We start from the raw sequence: 22282 nt of genomic DNA, 5'->3' as shown, positions 1-22282 counted from the left end.
CCTAGACGGCCCGAGGACGGGCCGTGTTTTACCAAGGGGGTGTGTGACGCCCTGGCACAGCCAGGTTGTCACAGAAAGAGTTAATCCTCCTTTGTAATCTGATCTCACACCGGTGCAGCCAGACAAGCCACAGCCCCAGTGTAAGAGAAAAGCAGAGGAGAGGGGAGGGGCTGGAGCAGAGAGTGTGTGGAGGGCAGACAGGACAGAAGTCTGAAGTTGTAGCTCCCAGGCTGGGAGTGAAGCGTGCTCTGAAAGGGCCGGGACAGGCCGTAGTGAGGAAGGGGTCAGAACAGGTAGCCGGAGCAGGGCGGTGGCCCCTCGGTACCTGGGTACCCGGATCACTACAAGGGAGTGGATTCCCCGTTCCCGGCTGAGGAGAAAGAGGAAGAGACAGGAGAGAAAGGCACTTGGCTGCAGGGAAGGAACAACAAGGGCTGCTGCACCGTGTGTGGGACACTAACACCCCCGTACCGAAGGCTGCGGACACCGGCAATTCCTAGTTTACCAGTGACTCCGTGTGACTTTCTTGTGAGTACACCCGTGCCCTCGGGCACCGCACTGCAGCACTGCGCCCTGCTCCCTGCTTACCCCATCACCGGGCCCCGGGATCACCAACCCCTACCCACGGAGGGGCAACACAACACCTAGCTGCTCCGCTTCACCATCCCCGGGATCCCCGTATTGAGCAGCGGTGGTGCTACACATCACCACAACCGTGGGTGGCGTCACGGACAATATCCCAACACCCAAATACCCCCTTTTACTGTGGAGCCTGGGATCACAGACCGGGTCACGCCACCGTGATACCCGCAGAAGTGACTCTGTGGCCCGGATCTGAGTACCCCTGGTCCCCGGGCGACACAATTGCACTGGCTGCCCATATATCACAGGATCCAATTCAAACTGCTTGTTCTCACCCACAAAGCTCTCCACAGTGCGGCACCCCCTACATCTCCACTCTCCTCTCTGTCTATCACCACAAAGCTCTCCACAGTGCGGCACCCCCTACATCTCCACCCTCCTCTCTGTCTATCACCACAAAGCTCTCCACAGTGCGGCACCCCCTACATCTCCACCCTCCTCTCTGTCTATCACCACAAAGCTCTCCACAGTGCGGCACCCCCCTACATCTCCACCCTCCTCTCTGTCTATCATCCCACCCGTTCTCTACGCTCTGCAAATGACTTTCGACTAACATCCACACTAATTCGAACCTCCCACTCCCGAATCCAAGACTTCTTCCGAGCTGCACCAAACCTCTGGAACGCTCTACCCCAAGAAGTTAGGACAAATCACAACTTACTCAGCTTCAGACGCTCCCTAAAAACGCATCTTTTTAGGGCGGCCTATCCCACTCCCTAGCCAAACTAATTTCACCTAATCTCTCTACAACTTCTCAGAACATAACCCCACATCAAACTCGATGGCACCCAAATGCATCTCAAGGCTCTGGCCAACTGGTCCAGGAAGCCATTATCTATCCCCCATGAGATGGCTGGATTGTCATTGTAAATAAGCACTTGTACCTTGCCCCTCCCCCCACCTCATTGTAGATTGTAAGCTCTCACGAGCAGGGTTGCCATTTTTCCCTTTAAATATTGTATCTTCTATAATTGTTACTTGTTTGTATATGTTTATGTATATGATATGTATATGTTCATGAGCCTCCTGAATTGTAAAGCGCTGCGGAATATGTTGGCGCTATAGAAATAAAGATTATTATTTAGGAAGCACGAAACAGAAGCGAAGTTGAAGAAATGAGCATATGTGGCGCCCCTGAGGCTTCCGTCGTCACAGGAACATTGCACCCCAGCCAGAGGTGTGATGTCCCATCCTGGGTAAGGAAAGGAGTGAACGCCGGTCCACAGACAAATCTGCACTACACCCATTGTTAGGCACACACAGGGACCAGGGACAGTGGCAGCAACCCCCCCAGGCTGCATGCTGGGAGGGGCCGTAAGACCCATCCCTTCTCCCATAGGGTGGGAGCTTAGCAACTGGGTGGGTGGGAGGAGCCAGCAGAGAGTAGAGTAGTTACAGGAAGGTCAAGTGTAGGCAGTCTGCAGGAGGCAGAGAAGAGAGTTAGAAGTTAGGAGGAGAGCTGAGAGGAGTAAGAAGAGTAGTGCTCTAGTCAGTCAGGAGCAAGAAGGAGAAAGTGACGCTTCCTGGTGAAGACCCTGGGGCCCGGCTAAACCCAGGTGACACCAAGCAGAACAGAAGGGATTCCAGGGCCACAGACAGCTTTCAGGCTAGTGGCCTGCTCCACAGAACAATCAGGTGGAGGGATCAAGCTGCAGACAGGGGACGGTCCCTAGAAACTGGAGGAAGAGAAGTCAATTCCAAAGGTAAAAACCAAGGCCCAGGGTGGCTGCAAGCGCCCAGGGCCACAGCCCACTGCAGAACCTTTGGAAAGGGGGTAGAATACCCACTAGGCAAGCCCCTGGCCCGGAGGCTTTAGTGGAGGCCAAGCCAGGTTCATCCAGCAAAGGCAAGGCTTATAAGTCAGCTGAAGAAAGGAACACATAGAGGGGTGTACCGGCTTTTATTCCCAGATCTACCCGGGATCAGCGGAGGTCCCTGACAGTGGGTTCCAGCAGTCTAAAGGTCCAGTCACACTAAGCAACTTACCAGCGATCCCAACAACGATAGGGATCGCTGGTAAGTTGCTAGGAGGTTGCTGGTGAGATGTCACTCTGCGACGCTCCAGCAATCCCACCAGCAACCTGACCTGGCAGGGATCGCTGAAGCGTCGCTACACAAGTTGCTGGTGAGCTCACCAGCAACCAGTGACAAGCCCCCAGCCAGCAGCGCCGCGTGGAAGATGCTGCGCTTGGTAACTAAGGTAAATATCGGGTAACCAACCCGATATTTACCTTGGTTACCACCGCACGCAGCTACACGTGCAGAGAGCAGGGAGCAGCGCACACTGAGCGCTGGCTCCCTGCTCTCCTAGTTACAGCACACATCAGGTTAATTACCCGATGTGTGCTGCAGCTCCATGTGCACAGAGCAGGGAGCAGCGCACAATGCTTAGCGCTGGCTCCTTGCTCTCCTAGTTACAGCACACATCGGGTTAATTAACCCGATGTGTGCTGCAGCTACATGTGCACAGAGCAGGAGCCGGCAGCACAGGCAGTGAGAGCGGCGGAGGCTGGTATCAAAGGTAAATATCGGGTAACCAAGGACAGGGCTTCTTGGTTACCCGATGTTTACATTGGTTACCAGCCTCCGCAGAAGCCGGCTCCTGCTGCCTGCACATTTAGTTGTTGCTGTCTCGCTGTCACACACAGCGATCTGTGCTTCACAGCGGGACAGCAACAACTAAAAAATGGCCCAGGACATTCAGCAACAACCAACGACCTCACAGCAGGGGCCAGGTTGTTGCTGGATGTCACACACAGCAACATCGCTAGCAACGTCACAAAAGTTGTTCGTTAGCAGCGACGTTGCTAGCGATGTTGCTTAGTGTGACGGGGCCTTAACGGCACCAGTGTGCACCAGCCAGGAACTGTGAGTAAAGACCTTGAAACTGCACCCCCTGGTGTTGTCTCCGTTATTTCACTGCATAGACTTCCATCACTACATCGACACTTACAAGCACCAACTGTTGCCCCGGGGCACCGCTCCACCTGTGGGGAGCAGGACCATCCAAGCTGCCATTCCACCAGCCCCGGAGGCCCCATACAGCAGCGGCGGCTTAATAGCCGCAAACCACAGGTGGCGTCACGAATAATATAAACTTTAATCACCCCCAACACTGAAGCCATATTAATTGACTCCCGCCAGGGTCACCGAGTCGGGCCCTGCCACCGCTGATGGGGGGGCAAGGAGAACGTCTGGAAGGCCTCTTTCACACGTACGTGCCTCCGGTTAGGTCAGTTTCCTCACGTACCGGAGACACGTACACACGTAGACCTATGTTGTCCAATGGAGTTGGATACACGTATGTATTTACACAGGAAACGTGTGTGCGTGCCGTACATACATGTGCCCGTGTGCTCCACACAGCAACATGTCCGTTTTTCTCCGGCATCACGGGTGTCACACGGAACGCAAACGGACCACACGGAGGTGTTCCGTGTGACACGCACCGGAGAAAACACACGTGTCTTAGAAAAAAATAACAAATCTTTACTCACCTTCTCCAGCGCTCCTGTCTCTGCCGCTGCTGTCACTTGCTTCCGACCGCCGCTCATTATGCTCATTGAATATTCACTTCACTGCGGCCGGAAGCAGCAGCAGCGGGGAGTCGGCAGGACCGGAGACCGAAGATCAGCACCACGGACAGCGACGCCAGGGACAGGTGAGTATAAAGTTCTCGTTCTCCGTGTGTTATCACGGATAACACACAGAGAACACACGTGAGCCATAAACACGGCTCATGGAGAGCAAAACGCACCTTTGACACGTCCGTGGAAAACGTGCGTGGTTTTTCACGGGTGTGTGAAAGAGGCCTAAGGTAGACCTTCATCAAATTTCTATGTTGAGATTTAGACATCAAGGAGCTAGAACTAAACTCTACAGATCAGTCACGTACCAGTTTTGTTTCTTCCGCTGTCCTCTTTTCCGGTGGGCTCGTAAGGATCTGTTTGGCTTCGGAACTAAGAACCATCTTGACAAGAGAAGACGGGAAATGGTCGTTGTGGTGGATAAAAAGAACATACAACAACCTACTATGATGTACTAATATAAAACATGATCTCATATTTAAAACAATTAACTTGAAGGGGTATTCCAGGACTTTGTCCCCCCTATGGGGTAAGTTCCTTATCGGTGGGTGGTTGCTAATTGGTAACTACCTGCCTCTTCTGTCAGCAATTCCCCTGCTTCCGGTGACATCACATTGACAGAGCAGTTCCTTCTCTTCCGCTCTGCTTTGTCAATGGGGTGTCATTGCCGACAAAATGTTGATTGACTCAGCCTAATGCAGCGGGTAGCTGGCTGCCAATCAACATGACGTCACCAGTGACGCCCCATCCACAAAACGGAGCGGAAGAGAAGGAACTGCCCTGTCGATGTGATGCCAAATAAAGCTAGAGAACTGCCACCAGGAGCGGTGCGTGACTGCTCTGAGCCAGAAGCGATCATTACATACCAGAATAATCTTGCCGGGTGATGAGTATTTAGTCCCATAGAAGTCCCGGATAACTCCTTTAACTCTTAAGCGGGCTTTACACGTTGCGACATCGGCAACGAGATATCGTCGGGGTTACGTCGTTAGTGACGCACATCCGGCGCCGTTACCGACATTGCAGCGTGTGTACCGCCCTGAGAGGGGCCCGGCCACTTCCTCCGCTTGCTCGGGCCGAGCCGCTCGAGGTCCGGGCTCGGGTTGTCGGTGGCACGAGCGCCTCCGGACCGGGGGCCACGTCGCTCTGTTATAGGGGAGAGGTAGCGGGGTGGTGGTGGTGGTGTGGGATGAGGCGCGCAGCCGAGGAGGGCCGCGCTGTCGTCCAACGGGTCGTGATGCCACCCACGGGTCGTGGTGATGGGATGCACCACCGCTGCGGCTGGAGTGAAGGCGGGCTCGTCCGGGATCGGTGTTGCGGCCGCAGCTCAGATGTCAGCCCCTCCGTGGGTAGGGGCGGTGTGTCTCGGGGGACTGCAAGCACTGATGTTGTTGTCGGGATGCAGGGTGCCGTGCCGCGGTGTAGTGTCGTGCCCGGATGGCACTGGTGTACTCACGATTGATTTCACACTGAGTCACTGGTAAACCAAAGTTCGGATGTGGTTGGTTCCCGCGGCCGGCTGCTGATGTCCCCTGCGGGGTTGATGGTGGCCCCTTTTCCCGTGCACCTCTGGATGTTGTGTTTCGGCTCCCCTGCCTGGGCAGTGGTAGCCCGCTCCCCGGCGTTGAGCTGCCGGAGGAGCCCTCGGTTGCCCGCAGGCGCTGGCCTGTCGGGTGTTTGGCCCTTGGCGGTGGCGCTCACCCGGTCTCGGTGGGCTTTTGCCTTCTTTCGGGACTTTGGGTGTAGATGAACCCGTGAGGTCCAGCCAGCAATCAGTCAATTTGCTTAAACTCAGTGGCTTCTAAGCTAGGACGGGGTCTGAGTACCCGGTTTTTGGTGCTCCGGTACACGGTTGACTCCCCGGTTTGGGACCGGCGGGCTCCAACCCAGCCCGGTCCGTACGGTTCCGCTGGTTGCTGTACCGGTACTCCTGCAGACGGCCACCACCGCCTGCCTGCCTGACGTTTTCCAAGGGGCCCAGGCTCCAACCCGGGTCCCTGACAGTTTCTCTCCTTTTCACCTCCTGTCACTGTCACTCTCACTCCCTAAACTGTTCTCTAAACTGAACTGTATTTCCTGCCTCAGGCCAGTAGTCTCCTCGGTGGGCGTGCCTTTCCACCTGACTCCGCCCACCTGGTGTGCCCTACTGGCCCCGAGGAAGGTATCAGGTCTCCCTCTCGGGTGACGTGTGTGTGACCTCACAGGGGAAGGGGGTGCGTGCGAATGTGGTAGATGTAACCACCTGTGACCCCTGGGGTCCAGGGCGTCACACGTGTAACAAAAATGAGCGACGATCAACGAGCACAAAAACGTCAAAATTCGTTGCTCATTGTCACGTCGCTCATTTCCTTAATATGGCTGCAGCGACAGTTACGATGTTGTGTGTCGTTCCCGCGGCAGCACACATCGCTGTGTGTGACGCCGCTGGACCGACAAACATCTCCTTACCTGCCTCCACCGGTAAAGGAGGAAGGAAGGAGGTGGGCGGGATGTTCCGGCCGCTCATCTCCGCCCCTCCGCTTCTATTGGGCGGCGGTTCAGTGACGCTGCTGTGACGCTGAACGAACCGCCCCCTTAGAAAGGTGGTCACAGCGATGTCGCTGCACAGATATGTGCGTGTGACGCTGCCATAGTGATAATGTTCGCTACGGCAGCAATCACCACATATCCGCCGTACGACGGGGGCGGGTGCTATCACGCTCGGCATCGCTAGCATCGGCTAGCGATGTCGCAGCGTGTAAAGCCCGATTTAGTTATCACTTAAACTCCAGTCACATCCAAAGCTGCAGATACTTTTGTACAATAAAGCGAGTGTTCCTGTGTATGGGAGAGTTGGAGAAAATAGCAGTCAGCTAAGGAATCAACCAAAGCATGGTTTGGCCGACAGCCATCTAATGTGTAAGGGGAGAGCTTAACTGATCCTGGTTAACTGTGCAGAATTCTGATTGCAGCTCTAGATGTGTATAGAGTCCCTAACATGATGGGATTGAATACTGTGCTTGACAGCTTGACACCCAGTATTAATTTGGACAGATAAGCTGATTATCATTCCCATCACATGGCTCCTCCCACATGTCCTTTTTGGATGGCTCCCTACCACAATATACAATTCCAATCTGTTGCTGCCAAACAGAGTTTTGCACAACCTTCGCCGACTGTCATGGTGACATTTTTCAGATTGCAGATTCTGATACCTGATGGTTTCTCTAGTTTCTGGGATCAACACAGGCAAACTCGGGCATGCAACGTGCTGTGTGCTGACTTATAGGCAGGCTAGAAAGAGTTAATCTATGCCAGTCTGCTTTTTCCTTTGGTCACATGCTGTGGGGAAGTCTATCGCATCTGCTCCCCTCCTATTTAGGCTGGTTGAAACTGTCCACCCATGCCAGCTATAGTTTATTGTATGTTTGTCTATGAGGTGTGGTGTTTCAGACTTACTGGTGAAAGTTGTGCTCATTGCTTGGTGCGATTGTGCAGTTTACCCCGGTTGTTTTTGTAGCTTCCTTCCTGCTCTTGTTTTTCTTCCTGAACCTCTCATTTTCTTTACCATTGGGTGTGCTGTGTGACAGAGTTTTGGTTTTTCCTTGTCTGTCTTTATCTGTGGGTTTCATTACACTCCTGTCCCCTCCCTCCCTAGAGGGAGGGGAATCAAATCAGGACTGGTCAGGAGCAGGGCCAGGAAGGAGACTCAGGCCTCTCCACCATCAAGAGTATCCCTAAGGTTAGGGATAACATAAGACCCCCTAGCTTGAGGGGCAGCCTAGGAGCTGGTTTCCCCGCTATCCCATAGTCATTGTGACATTTTCTCAGTCAATCCAGTCTGTGTAATAATCTTCTGTTAGAAAAACTCCTATCCCTAAATCCAAGCCAATAGTCTAGGGCTCATCGAGGGGGGAGTCCTCTACTTAAGGACCCACTTAGATAAAACCACAGGGGTATAAATGACTGCCCAGAAATTTGCCGCTGCCCCCATTTTAGTACATTACCTCCATTTTAGCCTTGAAGAGGGAACGATCAAACAGGAGGTTTTCACTCTCAGTCTCGTAACCGACGTATTCGCTGAAGGACATGGGCTCTGACCTCGAAGCTGCGTAATCTCTAATGGCAAAAAAAGAAGAAAAAGGGCGATCACCCAACTGGGGACAATACAAAAGTCATAGCAGGAAGTGAGAATATCCAAGGGGTTGTCTCATCAACAGTAATAAGTCGATCACCAATGGCCCAAATCTCAACTTCACAGCAATAGAGTCCGACGCCGCCATGACACCCAGCAAATACAAAACTCAACACCACATCACACCTAGGCATGAATTAGGACCTGGCCTTAAAGGGAGTCTGTCAGCAGATTTTCGCTATGTAATCTGAGGGCTGTATGATGTAGTGGCTGAGAACCTGAATTCAGTGATGTGTCACTTACTGGTCTGCTTGGTGCAGTTTTGATAGAATCCCTGTTTTCTCTGCTATAAATGTACAGTATTTTGAGCTCTGTACAGCCCCACCCACACCACTGATTGGTAGTTTCCTGTCTACATTGCCAATCAGTGTTGGGGACAGGGTTAGCTGGACTGGCCTGCATGTGACACTAAGTCCTGCAGTGATAATCTCCTGCTGATAAAACACTCATTGTATTGAAACTTTGAACTTTGTAAAGCCCTGACCACACCACTGATTGGTAGCTTCTGTGTACACTGTTAATCAGTGTTGGGGGCGGTGTTAGCTGGACTCGTTTGCATGTGACACCTAGTCCTGGAGTGATAGTCTCCTTCTGATAAAACACTCATTGAATTGGAACACTGAGCTCTATCAAGCCCTGACCTTACCACTAATTGGTAGCTTCTGTGTACAGTGCTAATCAGTGTTGGGGGACTGTGTTAGCTGGATTGGCCTGCATGAGACACCTAGTCCTGTAGTGATACTCTCCTTCTGATAAAACACTCATTGAATTGGAACACTGAGCCCTATAAAGCCCTGACCTTACCACTAATTAGTAGCTTCCTGTGTACATTGCCAATCAGTGTTGGAGGCGGGGTTAGCTGGACTGGCTGCAGTGCTAGTCTCTTTCTAGTCTCTTTCTGATAAAACACTGATTGTATTGAAACTACAGCAAGCTGCTGTGCAAGTAACAAATCGCTGGAAACAGGATTTCTGTCCCTACATCATGTTGCTCTCAGATTACATAGCAAAAATCTGCTGACAGAGTGCCTTTAATCTGTCTTGTTTTCAAAGCCCCTAATTCCAGAGGATAGGACTTGCTAATTATTTAACCATTAGAGCTTTGGGAAGTGTGACCTGCTCCAGAAGAGGACGTCATAGATGATCGGGACACCGAGATGCACAACCATCACCAACCGTAATATTAATCATCTAGCGGTATAATTTAGTATTAGATGTCTGTTAATAGGGAGTAGTTGTTTGGTCACATTGTATGGCGGTATTATTTACGCATTTTATTATGGCAATGTGTGGAATTACTGGCACTAGAAGCAGAGTATAAATCATCCACCTAGACTAAAGGGTTTGTTTGCTTTATACAGTGTCTTTTTGTCACTTATACGGTAATTAGTAATTGTTTAATATGATAATTTGTCCACTGTATGACATCAATAAAAGCTGCCACAAAGTACATGATCCAACCTGAAGCCAGTCATGTAGGAGCGACATTCACCAGAGCTTAAAGTGGTCAGGGACATATTATTTTAGTTAAATGCATGTTTTTTGGGCTAAAAAAAACAGCATTTTTGCAATTGGGTTTCATTATAAATTATACCACCCTATCGGAAATGGGGGAGGGTCCTTATCTCTCTATGGGAAGTGGGGATGGGACTTTGTTTTTTTTAATGAAAGTGGCTGCAGATTTGCCCCTCTACAGTGAATGAGGACTTTGCCTTGTGCTCAATGGTCTTTCAAAATGCTTTAGACAGTGGCAGGAGCAATGCATGTTAATAAGTGCAAGAATGGACATTCCAGCACCTATAGTGCTGGCAGAATTCTCATAATGAGGAAATACACTTAAAAAAGTGAATGTCAAGTTACACACTATGAGAAATGGGACACTGGTATTTGTGACAAAAATTATTTTAACTAGTTGCGGGAATAAGGGCAGCAAGACCACACTTTTCTACAGATATAGATATGCTTTACGCCAATTCTCCCCTTACTTGCCAGTATCTCAGCACTGAGTCAACACTATGGTAGAATGTTGGCCAACCTGAACCGTGACCCCGCCAGCCCCTGGGAGCCCATTTTCTTGAGATACACTGTGTGCAGAATTATTAGGCAAAGAGTGGTTTGATCACCTGATACTTTTATACATGTCGTCCTACTCCAAGCTGTATAGGCTGAGAGCCAACTACTAATTAAGTAAATCATGTGATGTGCCTCTCTGTAATGAGGAGGGGTGCGGTGTAATGACATCAACACCCTATATAAGGGGTGCTTAATTATTAGGCAACTTCCTTTCCTTTGGCAGAATGGGTCAGAAGAGAGATTTGACGGGCTCTGAAAAGTCCAGAATTGTGAGATGTCTTGCAGAGGGATGCAGCAGTCTTGAAATTGCCAGACTTTTGAAGTGTGATCACCGAACAATCAAGCGTTTCATGGCAAATAGCCAACAGGGTCGCAAGAAGCGTGTCGGGCAAAAAAGGCGCAAAATAACTGCCCATGAATTGAGGAAAATCAAGCGTGAAGCTGCCAAGATGCCATTTGCCACCAGTTTGGCCATATTTCAGAGCTGCAACGTTACTGGAGTATCAAAAAGCACAAGGTGTGCCATACTCAGGGACAGGCCAAGGTAAGGAAGGCTGAAAAACCACCGCCTCTGAACAAGAAACATAAGATAAAACCTCAAGACTGGGCCAAGAAATATCTTAAGACTGATTTTTCAAAGGTTTTATGGATGATGAAATGAGAGTGACTCTTGATGGGCAGATGGATGGGCCAGAGGCTGGATCAGTAAAGGGCAGAGAGCTCCACTCCGACTCTGGTATGGGCTGGGATCATCAAAGATCAACTTGTGGGACCTTTTCGGGTTGAGGATGGAGTGAAGCTCAACTCCCAGACCTACTGCCAGCTTCTGGAAGACAACTTCTTCAAGCAGTGGTACAGGAAGATGTCGCTATCGTTCAAGAAAAACATGATTATCATGCAGGACAATGCTCCATCACATGCATCCAACTTCTCCACAGCGTGGCTGGCCAGTAAAGGTCTAAAAGATGAAAAAATAATGACATGGCCCCCTTGTTCACCTGATCTGAACCCCATAGAGAACCTGTGGTCCCTCATAAAATGTGAGATCTACAGGGAGGGAAAACAGTGCACCTCTGGGAGCAGTGTCTGGAGGCTGTGGTGGTTGCTGCACGCAATGTGGATCGTAAACAGATCAAGCAATGACAGAATCTATGGATGTACGAAGCTGTGGAAAAGAAGCACAGATAGGGTATTACCCCAATAATATGGGGTGAGGAGGGGGGAGTGAATACTCACCAGATAAAGTTGTGCAAGTCACAACCCCTTTAATCACATGTAAGGTATTGATCCAGGCTGCAGCCACCCGATGGCAGATAACAGAGAGTAATAGAGATAGGTGATAATGCCGCGCCAAAGATCACTTCTGGAACCGTAATCTTACGTTAATCTTACGGTTCCAGAAGTGATCTTTGGCGCGGCATTATCACCTATCTCTATTACTCTCTTCTATTACGGTCGGCTGCTGAGTGTCATCAGAAAGAAAGGGGGCTATATTGGTCACTCATTTTTAGGGGTTTTGTTTTTGCATGTCAGAAATGTTTATTTCTAAATTTTGTGCAGTTATATTGGTTTACCTGGTGACAATAAACAAGTGAGATGGAAATATATTTGTTTTTTATTAAGTTGCCTAATAATTCTGCACAGTAATAGTTACCTGCACAAACAGATCCTCCTAAGAAGCCAAATCTAAAAAACCCCTCCAACTGCCAAAAATATTAAGCTCTGATATTTATGAGTCTTTTGGGGTGATTGAGAACATAGTTGTTGATCAATAATAAAAAAAATCCTCTAAAATACAACTTGCCTAATAATTCGGCACACAGTGGACATTCACCCACTTATACACCATAACCCCGAGTTATTTTTTCATAAAACCGCAATCTCGTAATAGAACGAGGATGAGAAGTGCCCGGGTCTCGTCGTGTTCCTAGTAACGGATTTGGTTGCTGACTGTGTTCCCCTTCTGGGTCTTTCGGGAAGGTTTAACACGTCCTTAAGACACATTAAGAAGGAGCGCTGATCCAGACTCTGAGACTGTGCAGAGCCGGCGTGGAAAACCTCCGCAGTCTCAGACAACAAATGACCCGCTCCGTCCTGTTATGTCTTAGAATCCACATCATCATTATCTTCACGAGATTCCAAGAACAGTCAACGTAAACCGCACATGTGCGCCGCTCCCCCGAGACACTCGCGGAATATATAAATCTTTCAATTTCCTCCACTTTGTAGCGGGTCTACAGCGTAAAGTCAAGTCTCTCTCGTAAACCCGGAGAAGGCTTTCTCTAACCTTAGAAGAAGCTATAACCTCAGCTTTCCGGGGTTCAACAGACGTTTTATGGGGGAGGAAAGCGACAGGGAACCGTGTATATAAATACATATGTTTTTCCCATGAAGTGTTTAATATGGAGAAGAAGGTGTTGGAAATTAATTTCCACTGCTCCAACCAAACATCCCGGGCTTTATGGAAATGTCTCCAGACTGCGAGGAAGACGATGGGAATTCACCTCTTGTTTATCCTTTTCTCATAGTAGAAGGAATTTAAAGGACGGTCCGGTAGTGAACATAGCTACTATCTAATATATAAAGCTGAATGTGTGTGTGCGTGCGTGTGTGTGTGTGTGTGTGTGTGTGTGTCCGGGATTGGCATCTGCACCGTCGCAGCTACAGCCACAAAATTTTGCACACTCACACTTCTGGACCCCGAGAGCGTCATAGGCTATGTTTTGAGTGGAAATTTTAACCCCATGCTTTACAGTTATTCACGAAAAAATCTGCCTCCATTAAAGCGAATGGATCTGGGAGCCACAGTGCAGCCAGAACTTCAGAAGAATGCACAGCCACGCCCTTATATGGAATGTTGGCGTGTCACAATGCAGCCAGAGAAAGAAACAGACACAGACAGGGAAAGAGGCAGACACAGACAGGGTAAGAAACAGACATAGACAGGGTAAGAGACAGACACAAAGAGACAGACACAAACAAAGAGGCAGAGACAGACACAGGGAAAGAGACAGACAGGGAAAAAGAGGGAAAGCGAAAGACAGGTTAAGAGACAGACACAGACAAAGAGACAGAGACAGACACAGGGAAACAGACAGGGAAAGAGAGGGAAAGAGACAGACAGGGTAAGAGACAGACAAAGACAGGTAAAGAGACAGACAAAGAGACAGACACAGGGAAAGAGACAGAGGGAAAGAGGGAAAGAGACAGACAGGGAAAGAGGCAGACACAGACAGAGTAAGAAACAGACATAGATAGGGTAAGTGACAGACACAAAGAGACAGACACAGAAAAAGAGACAGAGACAGACACAGGGAAAGAGACAGAGAGGGAAAGAGAGGGAAAGCGAGAGACAGGTTAAGAGACAGACAAAGACAGGTAAACAGACAGACAAAGAGACAGACACAGGGAAAGAGACAAAGGGAGAGAGGGAAAGAGACAGACAGGGAAAGAGAGGGAAAGAGACAGACAGGGAAAGAGAGGGAAAGAGACAGACAGGGAAAGAGACAGACAGGGAAAGTGACAGAGATAGATAGACAGACAGGGAAAGAGATAGATAGACAGACAGGGATAGAGATTGAGACAGACGGAAAAAGAGACAGAGACAGTCAGTGACAGACAGGGAAAGAGACAGACAGACAAAGAGATAGAGAGAGAGACAGAGAGATATATACAGAGGGGGAGACAGACAATTATAATTACATTTATATCTATTTGTTTTGTGGTTTTGGTGTGCAGAATAAATTTTTGTTAATACATTCTATTTTGTTAACAGCAGTTATTAACCCGGGCGAAGCCGGGTACTACAGCTAGTAATAAATATTTCTAAACTTTTGACCTTTGGCAGCTTTTAACTCATCTCCATTAGAGCAGAGCCGTGATCTGTGACTACAGTTTAGATACAGCATCTACAGGGTGTCTATGGTAGTCTGGGACATGCCCCCTTTTCATCATTGGTCCAGAGTGCCAGTTTGTGCAGCATCGTCTCTTCTGATTGGTTGCTTTTTGTCGCGGACGGGGAGGAGGGTGTCAGCACACCGCGCTCACCCCTTCTGCTCGGGTCCGGCAGTTGCTCCTGGTGGCTCGAGCTGCGGGCCGGATCCCGGGGTGTCTCGAGCGGCACTCCTCGCCCGTGAGTGAAAGGGGGGTGTTTGTTGGGGTTATAGTTCGTGACGCCACCCACGGTTGTGGTGATTGCACCACCGCTGCTCGGTGTGGGGGTCCCGGGGATGGTGATGGGAGCAGCCAGGTGTTGTGTTGCCCCTCCGTGGGTAGGGGTTGGTGATCCCGGGGCCCGGTGAAGAAATGTGAAGTGTAGGGCCTGGAGGGTGCAGGGACGCGGGGGCAGCGCTGTGCCTTGCGGCACTATGGTACTCACTCAGCCTGACACGGACACAGTTTGTACGGTAAACCAACGGCTGGTAGGACGGTCCCACAGACGGCTGCACCTGCACTCCCGGTAGGTGACGGTGACGTCTCTCTTCCTTGCACCTGTTTGACTGATGGTAGCGGTGGATTCCCTCCGGTTACCCGCTCCCCGACTGCAATCTGGGCCGGAGGAGCTCTACACTTTGCCCGCAGGCGCTGGCCCTGGGGAAACTGGTGCCTTGGCGGTGGCGGTGTCTCCCCGTTAATGGTCGGGCTGTTGCCGTCAATCGGGACTTTGTTGTTGGGGGATCTGCGTCCCCGTCACTGACGGATTCGGCAAATTGGGCGACTCCTAGCCTTGCCGGGGTCCGAGAGGCCCCTGCCCTGGTGCTGACTGTCCTTCGGAACACTGCTCCGGACCACCGGGCACACAGCCAACGGGGTCCTTCCAGGAACTTCTGAACTGTCCCACTCCGGACAGTCACCGCCGTCGCTGACCTTGCTGTTCTAGCCCTACACAAAGCTGGGCTCTCAGGCTTTTCACACTCTCTGCGCTGTCTCCACTTCTTGCTTTCCTCCTTTTCCACTTTCCTTTCCTTCACTTTCACTTCTCTGTTGTTTACTCTAGCCCTTCACTGGACTTCACTCTTCCCCTGCCCGGGGCTATCTGCTGTTCACTCGTTCATGTCCCTGACTGGACTGCCTGGTAACTTCCTGCCTCCAGAGTTGTGAGCTCCTAGGTGGGCGGAGCCAACCGCCTGGCCCACCCCCTGGTGTGCATCACAGACTCCTGGAGCAAGGCAACAAGGATTTCTGGTTAGCAGGTGTGCCTACCTGGAGTGTGGGGTGTGGTGGTGCTGTTACTCGTGTCCCCTGGCTTGCCCAGGGCGACACATTCCCCCTTAGCAAAATGCAGACCGTCCGCGGGCTGCCGTCCTACACCGGTTTTATTTTTCTGCAAAGGGGATAACAAGGGTTAATCAAACATATATACATTTCAATAACTCTTCCCAAGACGGGAGGCACATTTTACTTTAAACGTTTCAACGGTGTACGGTCACGGTTTCCGCTCTCTCCCACCCAAGCAACCTGGCCCTGATGCTGCCCCTAAAACCCAGGCAGCACCCCTTGACCCACAGTCCAGCACAAGTCACCCGAGCGGGATCTGTCCTTGCCCTCCAGAGGGTGGCCACCGGTTCCTTTGGTGGCTGGGCCCCAGCCTGCTCTGCTCAGGGCCCTCCCTCCAACCTGCCTCTCCGGAGGCGGCATTGCGGAAACGGTAACGGTACCCAACATATTTACAAGCCACTAACGTTTGTGGTTGCCCTGCAGAGTTCACGGGCTTGTCCATAGATAGTTCCCATGCATTTTTAAACTTAAACGGTCCCCACGGGGACAACGGTGCCGGCTCCTGCCGGTTGCAAATCACTGCAGACAATCAGGTGAGAACTCGGATAATCATTTTTCATCATTGCAGAATTTTCAAACAAACTTTCAAACATCAACCAACACTCTTTTACATTTGCGGACCCCTTTCATTCATAGAACGGTCTCCCTGTACCTAAGTGGGGGTCTACCTAGGTTGGAACGGGTGGACCTTCGGGGCCCGGTGTCAGTGGTACTAGACAGTGGGGTAGAGGGAACAATCGGTTCCTCCTCCCGGCTATAGTGTGGAGCAGGCGGAGGTGCAGGGGGGTTGGGTACAGGTTCATCCCTGGGCACTGGCACGGGTTCTGGCTCACGGTTAACCACTTCCACTACTTCTTCATCCACGGGTTGTGGGAACAGTATCACTGGAAGGATCACCGCGCCGTTCTGTGTAGGCCAGTTTGCTGGGAAGTCACCCATTACAGTGTGGATTACCTCTGCTGCCTTTTCCACTGGTGGAGAGACCGGTACTTCAGCTTCTGCTTTCAATACTGGGGGGCATTTTTTTAGATGGTCCCGAGAAACTGTGGCCAGGGTGCCCCCTTGGTCACGACTGATCTGGTAGGTTTTCCCATTGTCCCACTCGGTGGGTTGTACGACGTAAGGGACTTGCTCCCACTGGTCATCCAGTTTGTGGGCTTTTCTCTTCCGTTTCAGCACCACATCTCCTGGCTGGAAAGGACCTGCAGGCGCCTTCTGGTTGAACCGGTGCTCTTGCTGTTCTCGACTTCGACTGAGGTTTTTCTCTACATACTCCTGGATTTGCCGGTACTGGGCCCTCCTCCGACTCTCCCACTCTGCCGTCGAAGGGAGTGCTTCCGGAGCTTCCAACCCCATCTCCAGATCCACCGGCAGGCGGCCAGGCCGAGCCCTCATCAGATACGCTGGGGTGCACTTTGTCGAGCTGGTTGGGATATTATTGTACATGTCGACCAAGTCGGGTAACTTTTCCGGCCACATGTTCCGTTCTTCCAGCGGTAGCGTCTTGAGGAGCCCCAGGACCAAGTGATTCATTTTCTCGCACATGCCGTTGGTTTGGGCGTGGTACGGAGTGGTCCGGATCTTCTTGCAGCCGTACAACTGGCAGAATTCGTGAAACACCTCTGCTTCAAAAGCCGGGCCTTGGTCAGTCAGCACCTTCTCGGGGTACCCATGGGGTCGGCAGAAATAAGCCTGGAACGCACGAGCAGCAGTTCGACCAGTCAGGTCCTTGACGGGGACTACCACCATGAATCTTGAGTAGTGGTCTACCATGGTCAATGCGTAGGTGTACCCACTTCGGCTAGGGGTGAGTTTGACATGGTCCAGGGCGACCAGCTCCAGCGGCTGATGGGTGACTATGGGATGTAACGGTGCCCTCTGGCTAGTCTCATCCTTTCTCCTCAGGGTACAAGGACCGCACTCTCGGCACCAGGCTTCCACCGATTCACGCATCCCACTCCAATAGAACCGCTCCCTCAACAGCATCTCCAGCTTCTTCCACCCGAAGTGGCCAGCACCATCATGGTATGCCCGCAGAACAGTAGCAACCTCGGCCTGAGGAACGATCAGCTGGCATATTTTCTCATGGGTCTTTGGGTTGATCAGCTCACGGCACAGCCTCCCTTGGTGTAGGTAGAGCCGTTTCCGTTCTTTCCACAAGCGTTGGGCTTCGGCTGGAGCGGCAGGGTCTATTCCCATAGCACCTTGTTCCACCAGGGTCTTGACAAGGCGGACAGCCGGCGCTTGGTCCTGGGCGTCCTGCCACTCTTGGCTGGGCCGCGGGTCCAGATCCACCCGTTGCTGACATACTTGTACTCTCTCAGGAGGCGGCTGGTGAAACGCAGGCAACTCAATCTCCTCGAGGTCGTCATCCTCACACCCCTCTTCTGACAAATGGGGCATCCGGGAGAGTGCATCTGCATTAATGTTGACACGACCAGCTCGGTACTTTATGGTGAAATCATAGTTGGCTAACCGGGCTACCCACCGCTGCTCCAGCGCGCCCAACTTGGCCGTGTTCAGGTGAGTTAGCGGATTGTTGTCCGTAAACGCGGTGAATTTTGCCGCCGCCAGGTAGTGGCGGAACCGTTCGGTGATAGCCCACACCAACGCCAATAGCTCGAGCTTGAAGGAGCTATAGTTCTCAGGGTTCCTCTCGGTCGGCCGGAGTTTTCGGCTGGCGTAGGCAATCACTTTCTCCTTTCCATCCTGAACCTGGGACAAGACCGCTCCTAGCCCCACGTTACTGGCGTCCGTGTGGAGGATGAACGGGCGCCCATAGTCAGGGTACGCCAAGACCTCTTCTCCGGTCAAGGCCGCCTTCAACTGGCCAAAGGACTCCTCATGCTTGTCCTCCCACAACAGTGGGGCTCCAATGGGTCTACCACCTTTGGTCTGTCCCACGAGGAGATCTTGCATGGGGGCAGCCATCTTCGTGTACCCCTTTATAAAGCGCCGATAGTACCCCACCAGACCCAGGAACTGCCTTACTTCCCTCACTGTGGTCGGTCTTGGCCAGCTCTGGATGGCAGTGATCTTCTCAGGGTCGGGGGCGACACCATCCGCACTCACCACATGTCCCAGATACTGCACCCTGGGTTTCAGCAGATGGCACTTCGAGGGCTTCAACTTCATCCCGAACTCGGCAAGGGACGCGAACACCTCGGCCAGGTGCTCCAGATGGGCCTCATACGTCTGGGAATAAACAATCACATCATCCAAATACAGCAGGACGGTCTCGAAGTTTAAATGTCCCAGACAGCACTCCATCAACCGTTGGAAGGTCCCGGGGGCATTGCACAGCCCAAACGGCATGCTATTGAATTCGCAGAGCCCCATCGGGGTGGTGAAGGCAGTCTTCTCCCGGTCCTCGGGGGCCACGGCCACTTGCCAGTATCCGCTGGTGAGGTCAAGGGTCGAGAAGTAGTTTGCAGTTCTCAGTGCAGCCAAGGATTCTTCAATACGAGGCAATGGATATGCATCTTTATGGGTTATCTGGTTGATCTTCCGGTAGTCCACACACATCCGCATGGTACCATCCTTCTTCTTGACCAGTACCAACGGAGCGGCCCAGGGACTACAACTGTCCCGAATAACCCCTGCCTCCTTCATATTCTTCAACATATCCTTGGCACACTGGTAATGTGCAGGGGGAATAGGTCTATACCTCTCTTTGATAGGGGGATGTTCACCCGTGGGAATGTGGTGTTGGACCCCCTTGATCTGCCCAAAGTCTAGGGGGTGCTTGCTGAAAACCTGTTCGTATTCCTGCACTACCCTGTGTACCCCTGCCCTGTGATGTGTAGGGGTATCATCAGTGCCCACATGTAGCTGTTGGTGCCACTCCTTGGTGTCCCCCTGTGATGGGGAAGTGCTGGTGGTAGGTGGGAGTGTGGATGGACGGGCTTCCTGGATAGTGTGAGGGTCCAGGGTGAGCAGTTTGGCAATGGTGGCATACCGGGGGAGCCTGACTTCTTCCTCCCCACAGTTTAACACTCTCACAGGCACTCTCCCTTTCTTCACATCTACCACCCCTCGGGCGGCCACTACAGTGGGCCAGTGCTCGGAAGGCATGGGCTCCATCATCGCCGGGTAATCACGCCCTTGAGGCCCTACTGCTGCCCTACACCAGATCATCATCTCACTCCTAGGGGGCACAGTCAATGGAGCAACATCCATCACTCGCACTCCACCAATCTCCCCTCCGGTTGAGCTTACATGCTGGCGGTACATCAGGGCGCGGATCTCACGCTGCACAGCCCTTTGCCGGCTCCCCGCCGCCGTGGCGGCTAGCCGCTGCAAAAGGTTCAACACATCAGCCATGCAGTGTTCCATCACATTGGTTCCCAACACTATTTTCGGGTTATGATCACTAGGCTCATTCATGATCACAATCATACCCTGGTGTTGCAGTTCAGCTTGCCCCACTGTCATAGCCACCTCTTTATACCCCACCTGAGTCAATGGAAGTCCATTAGCGGCAATCAAATTTATACTATTGTCTGGGGGCGCCAGTTCGTCTGTGGCCCAATATTGCTGGTATAATGTGTACGGTATGGTCGTTACCTGTGATCCAGTGTCCAAGAGAGCCATCACGGGTATGCCGTCCACAGCCACAGGGATGATAGGGCGGGCCCCGACATATCGGTCTCGCCAGTCCGGGGGGCCACGGTGTTCTACTCCTGAGGATTGGCCCGGGGCCCCAGGGGTTGCTCGTTTAACGGGCACTGTCGGTAAACATGGCCCGGCTTACGGCACTTGTAGCAGATTGGAGGTCGGCTCCGCGGGTTGTTAGCGCTTCTCCGCTGCATCCAGGGAACATCCTCGGGACTGTCAGCAAGCTGTATCTGCGCTGGGGGCTGAGATCTGGTCAAAGGTTGTAGTGCAGCAAGGATTTTGGCAAGGTCTCCGTCCAGGCGACGGACCTGGGCTGCCAGTTCTTCCACTGTGCTGCTCGAGGCTGCAGGTAGTAAGGAGGTTGGTTTGGCTGGAGCCGCCACAACGGGAGCTGTCTCGACGGGCCACGGGACGGGTTCCAGAATTTCAGCAGCTGGGGGCTGTAGTGCTTTGATAGCCCGCTCCTTTAACACAGCAAAGTCCACATCAGGGTGTTCCAGGGCCCACAGCCGGAGTTGTTTACGATCCTCAGGGGACCTCATCCCCTGCGCAAATTGCTCCACTAACATCTTGTTGCTATCCGCCTCATTAATAGAGTTCACCCGCTTCAGCGTGCGGAGGGCGGTCTGCAGACGTAGGGCATAGTCCCGAATGCTATCCCCAGCTCGTTACCGGCACTGGTAAAACTGCATCCTCAGCTCAGCTTCAGTCCGGGTCTCGAAGGCAGTCTGTAGCTTCTCGAAGATGGTGGCTACAGAGAGCCGGTCCCCCTCGGCCCAGGTCTCCGCTTCCTGCTCCGCCGCACCGGTTAGCTGGCCTAGCACTATCGCTGCACGTTGCTTGTCAGTCAGGGGGTACAGCTCTAGCAACGGGTTAAGCTTTTTCCGGAAGGCCTGCAAGGCATCCGGTTTCCCGTCATACTGCGGTAGCCAGGCAGCTCCGGGCGCATAGGGCAAGGAAAACGGCATGACCTGAGCAAGCGCGGGGGCCGCGGCACCTCCCGCCAGTACGGCCGGGACCTGGGCAGGCCCATTCCCATCCGCGGGTGCCGCTGCGGCTGCGACCACCGCTCCTCCAGCGGCTCCGTCGGGCGCAGACATCTTGTTTCCGTCCCCCTTAGCTCTTTCCGGCCCCTCCTCTCTCGGGGCGGAGTTTTGGCCTTCGCGCTTCTACTGCTCGAGAAGACGCTCGAGCGGGAACTTTTCGCGCCAAAGATGGCGGCTTCTGAAATTTTTCTGCCGGATGCCTCCGGCGGTAACAAGGCGCACCTCTACCTGACGGCAGAGCGGTAAGATCCTGTTCGTGACGCCAAGTTGTCGCGGGCGGGGAGGAGGGTGTCAGCACACCGCGCTCACCCCTTCTGCTCGGGTCCGGCAGTTGCTCCTGGTGGCTCGAGCTGCGGGCCGGATCCCGGGGTGTCTCGAGCGGCACTCCTCGCCCGTGAGTGAAAGGGGGGTGTTTGTTGGGGTTATAGTTCGTGACGCCACCCACGGTTGTGGTGATTGCACCACCGCTGCTCGGTGTGGGGGTCCCGGGGATGGTGATGGGAGCAGCCAGGTGTTGTGTTGCCCCTCCGTGGGTAGGGGTTGGTGATCCCGGGGCCCGGTGAAGAGATGTGAAGTGTAGGGCCTGGAGGGTGCAGGGACGCGGGGGGCAGCGCTGTGCCTTGCGGCACTATGGTACTCACTCAGCCTGACACGGACACAGTTTGTACGGTAAACCAACGGCTGGTAGGACGGTCCCACAGACGGCTGCACCTGCACTCCCGGTAGGTGACGGTGACGTCTCTCTTCCTTGCACCTGTTTGACTGATGGTAGCGGTGGATTCCCTCCGGTTACCCGCTCCCCGACTGCAATCTGGGCCGGAGGAGCTCTACACTTTGCCCGCAGGCGCTGGCCCTGGGGAAACTGGT

General features: G+C 52.5%; 1 protein-coding gene across 1 annotated transcript in view; it reads right to left on the bottom strand.

Moving 5' to 3' along the window:
• Positions 1-22282, bottom strand: part of LOC142290038 (cyclic nucleotide-binding domain-containing protein 2-like) — a 381880-nt gene that overhangs the window by 326968 nt on the left and 32630 nt on the right. Inside the window, exons 4-5 of the mRNA XM_075333985.1 lie at positions 8216-8327; positions 4538-4612 (exon numbers count right to left, since the gene is read on the bottom strand). Of these exons, the coding sequence (XP_075190100.1) occupies positions 4538-4612; positions 8216-8327 (187 nt within the window). The remainder of the gene's footprint in view (positions 1-4537; positions 4613-8215; positions 8328-22282) is intronic.

Source organism: Anomaloglossus baeobatrachus, chromosome 2 (genome assembly GCF_048569485.1).
Source record: "Anomaloglossus baeobatrachus isolate aAnoBae1 chromosome 2, aAnoBae1.hap1, whole genome shotgun sequence".
NCBI classification, from domain to species: Eukaryota; Metazoa; Chordata; class Amphibia; order Anura; family Aromobatidae; genus Anomaloglossus; species Anomaloglossus baeobatrachus.
Note: the sequence above shows the minus strand (reverse complement) of the source record. Positions and strands in the feature narration are given on the sequence as shown.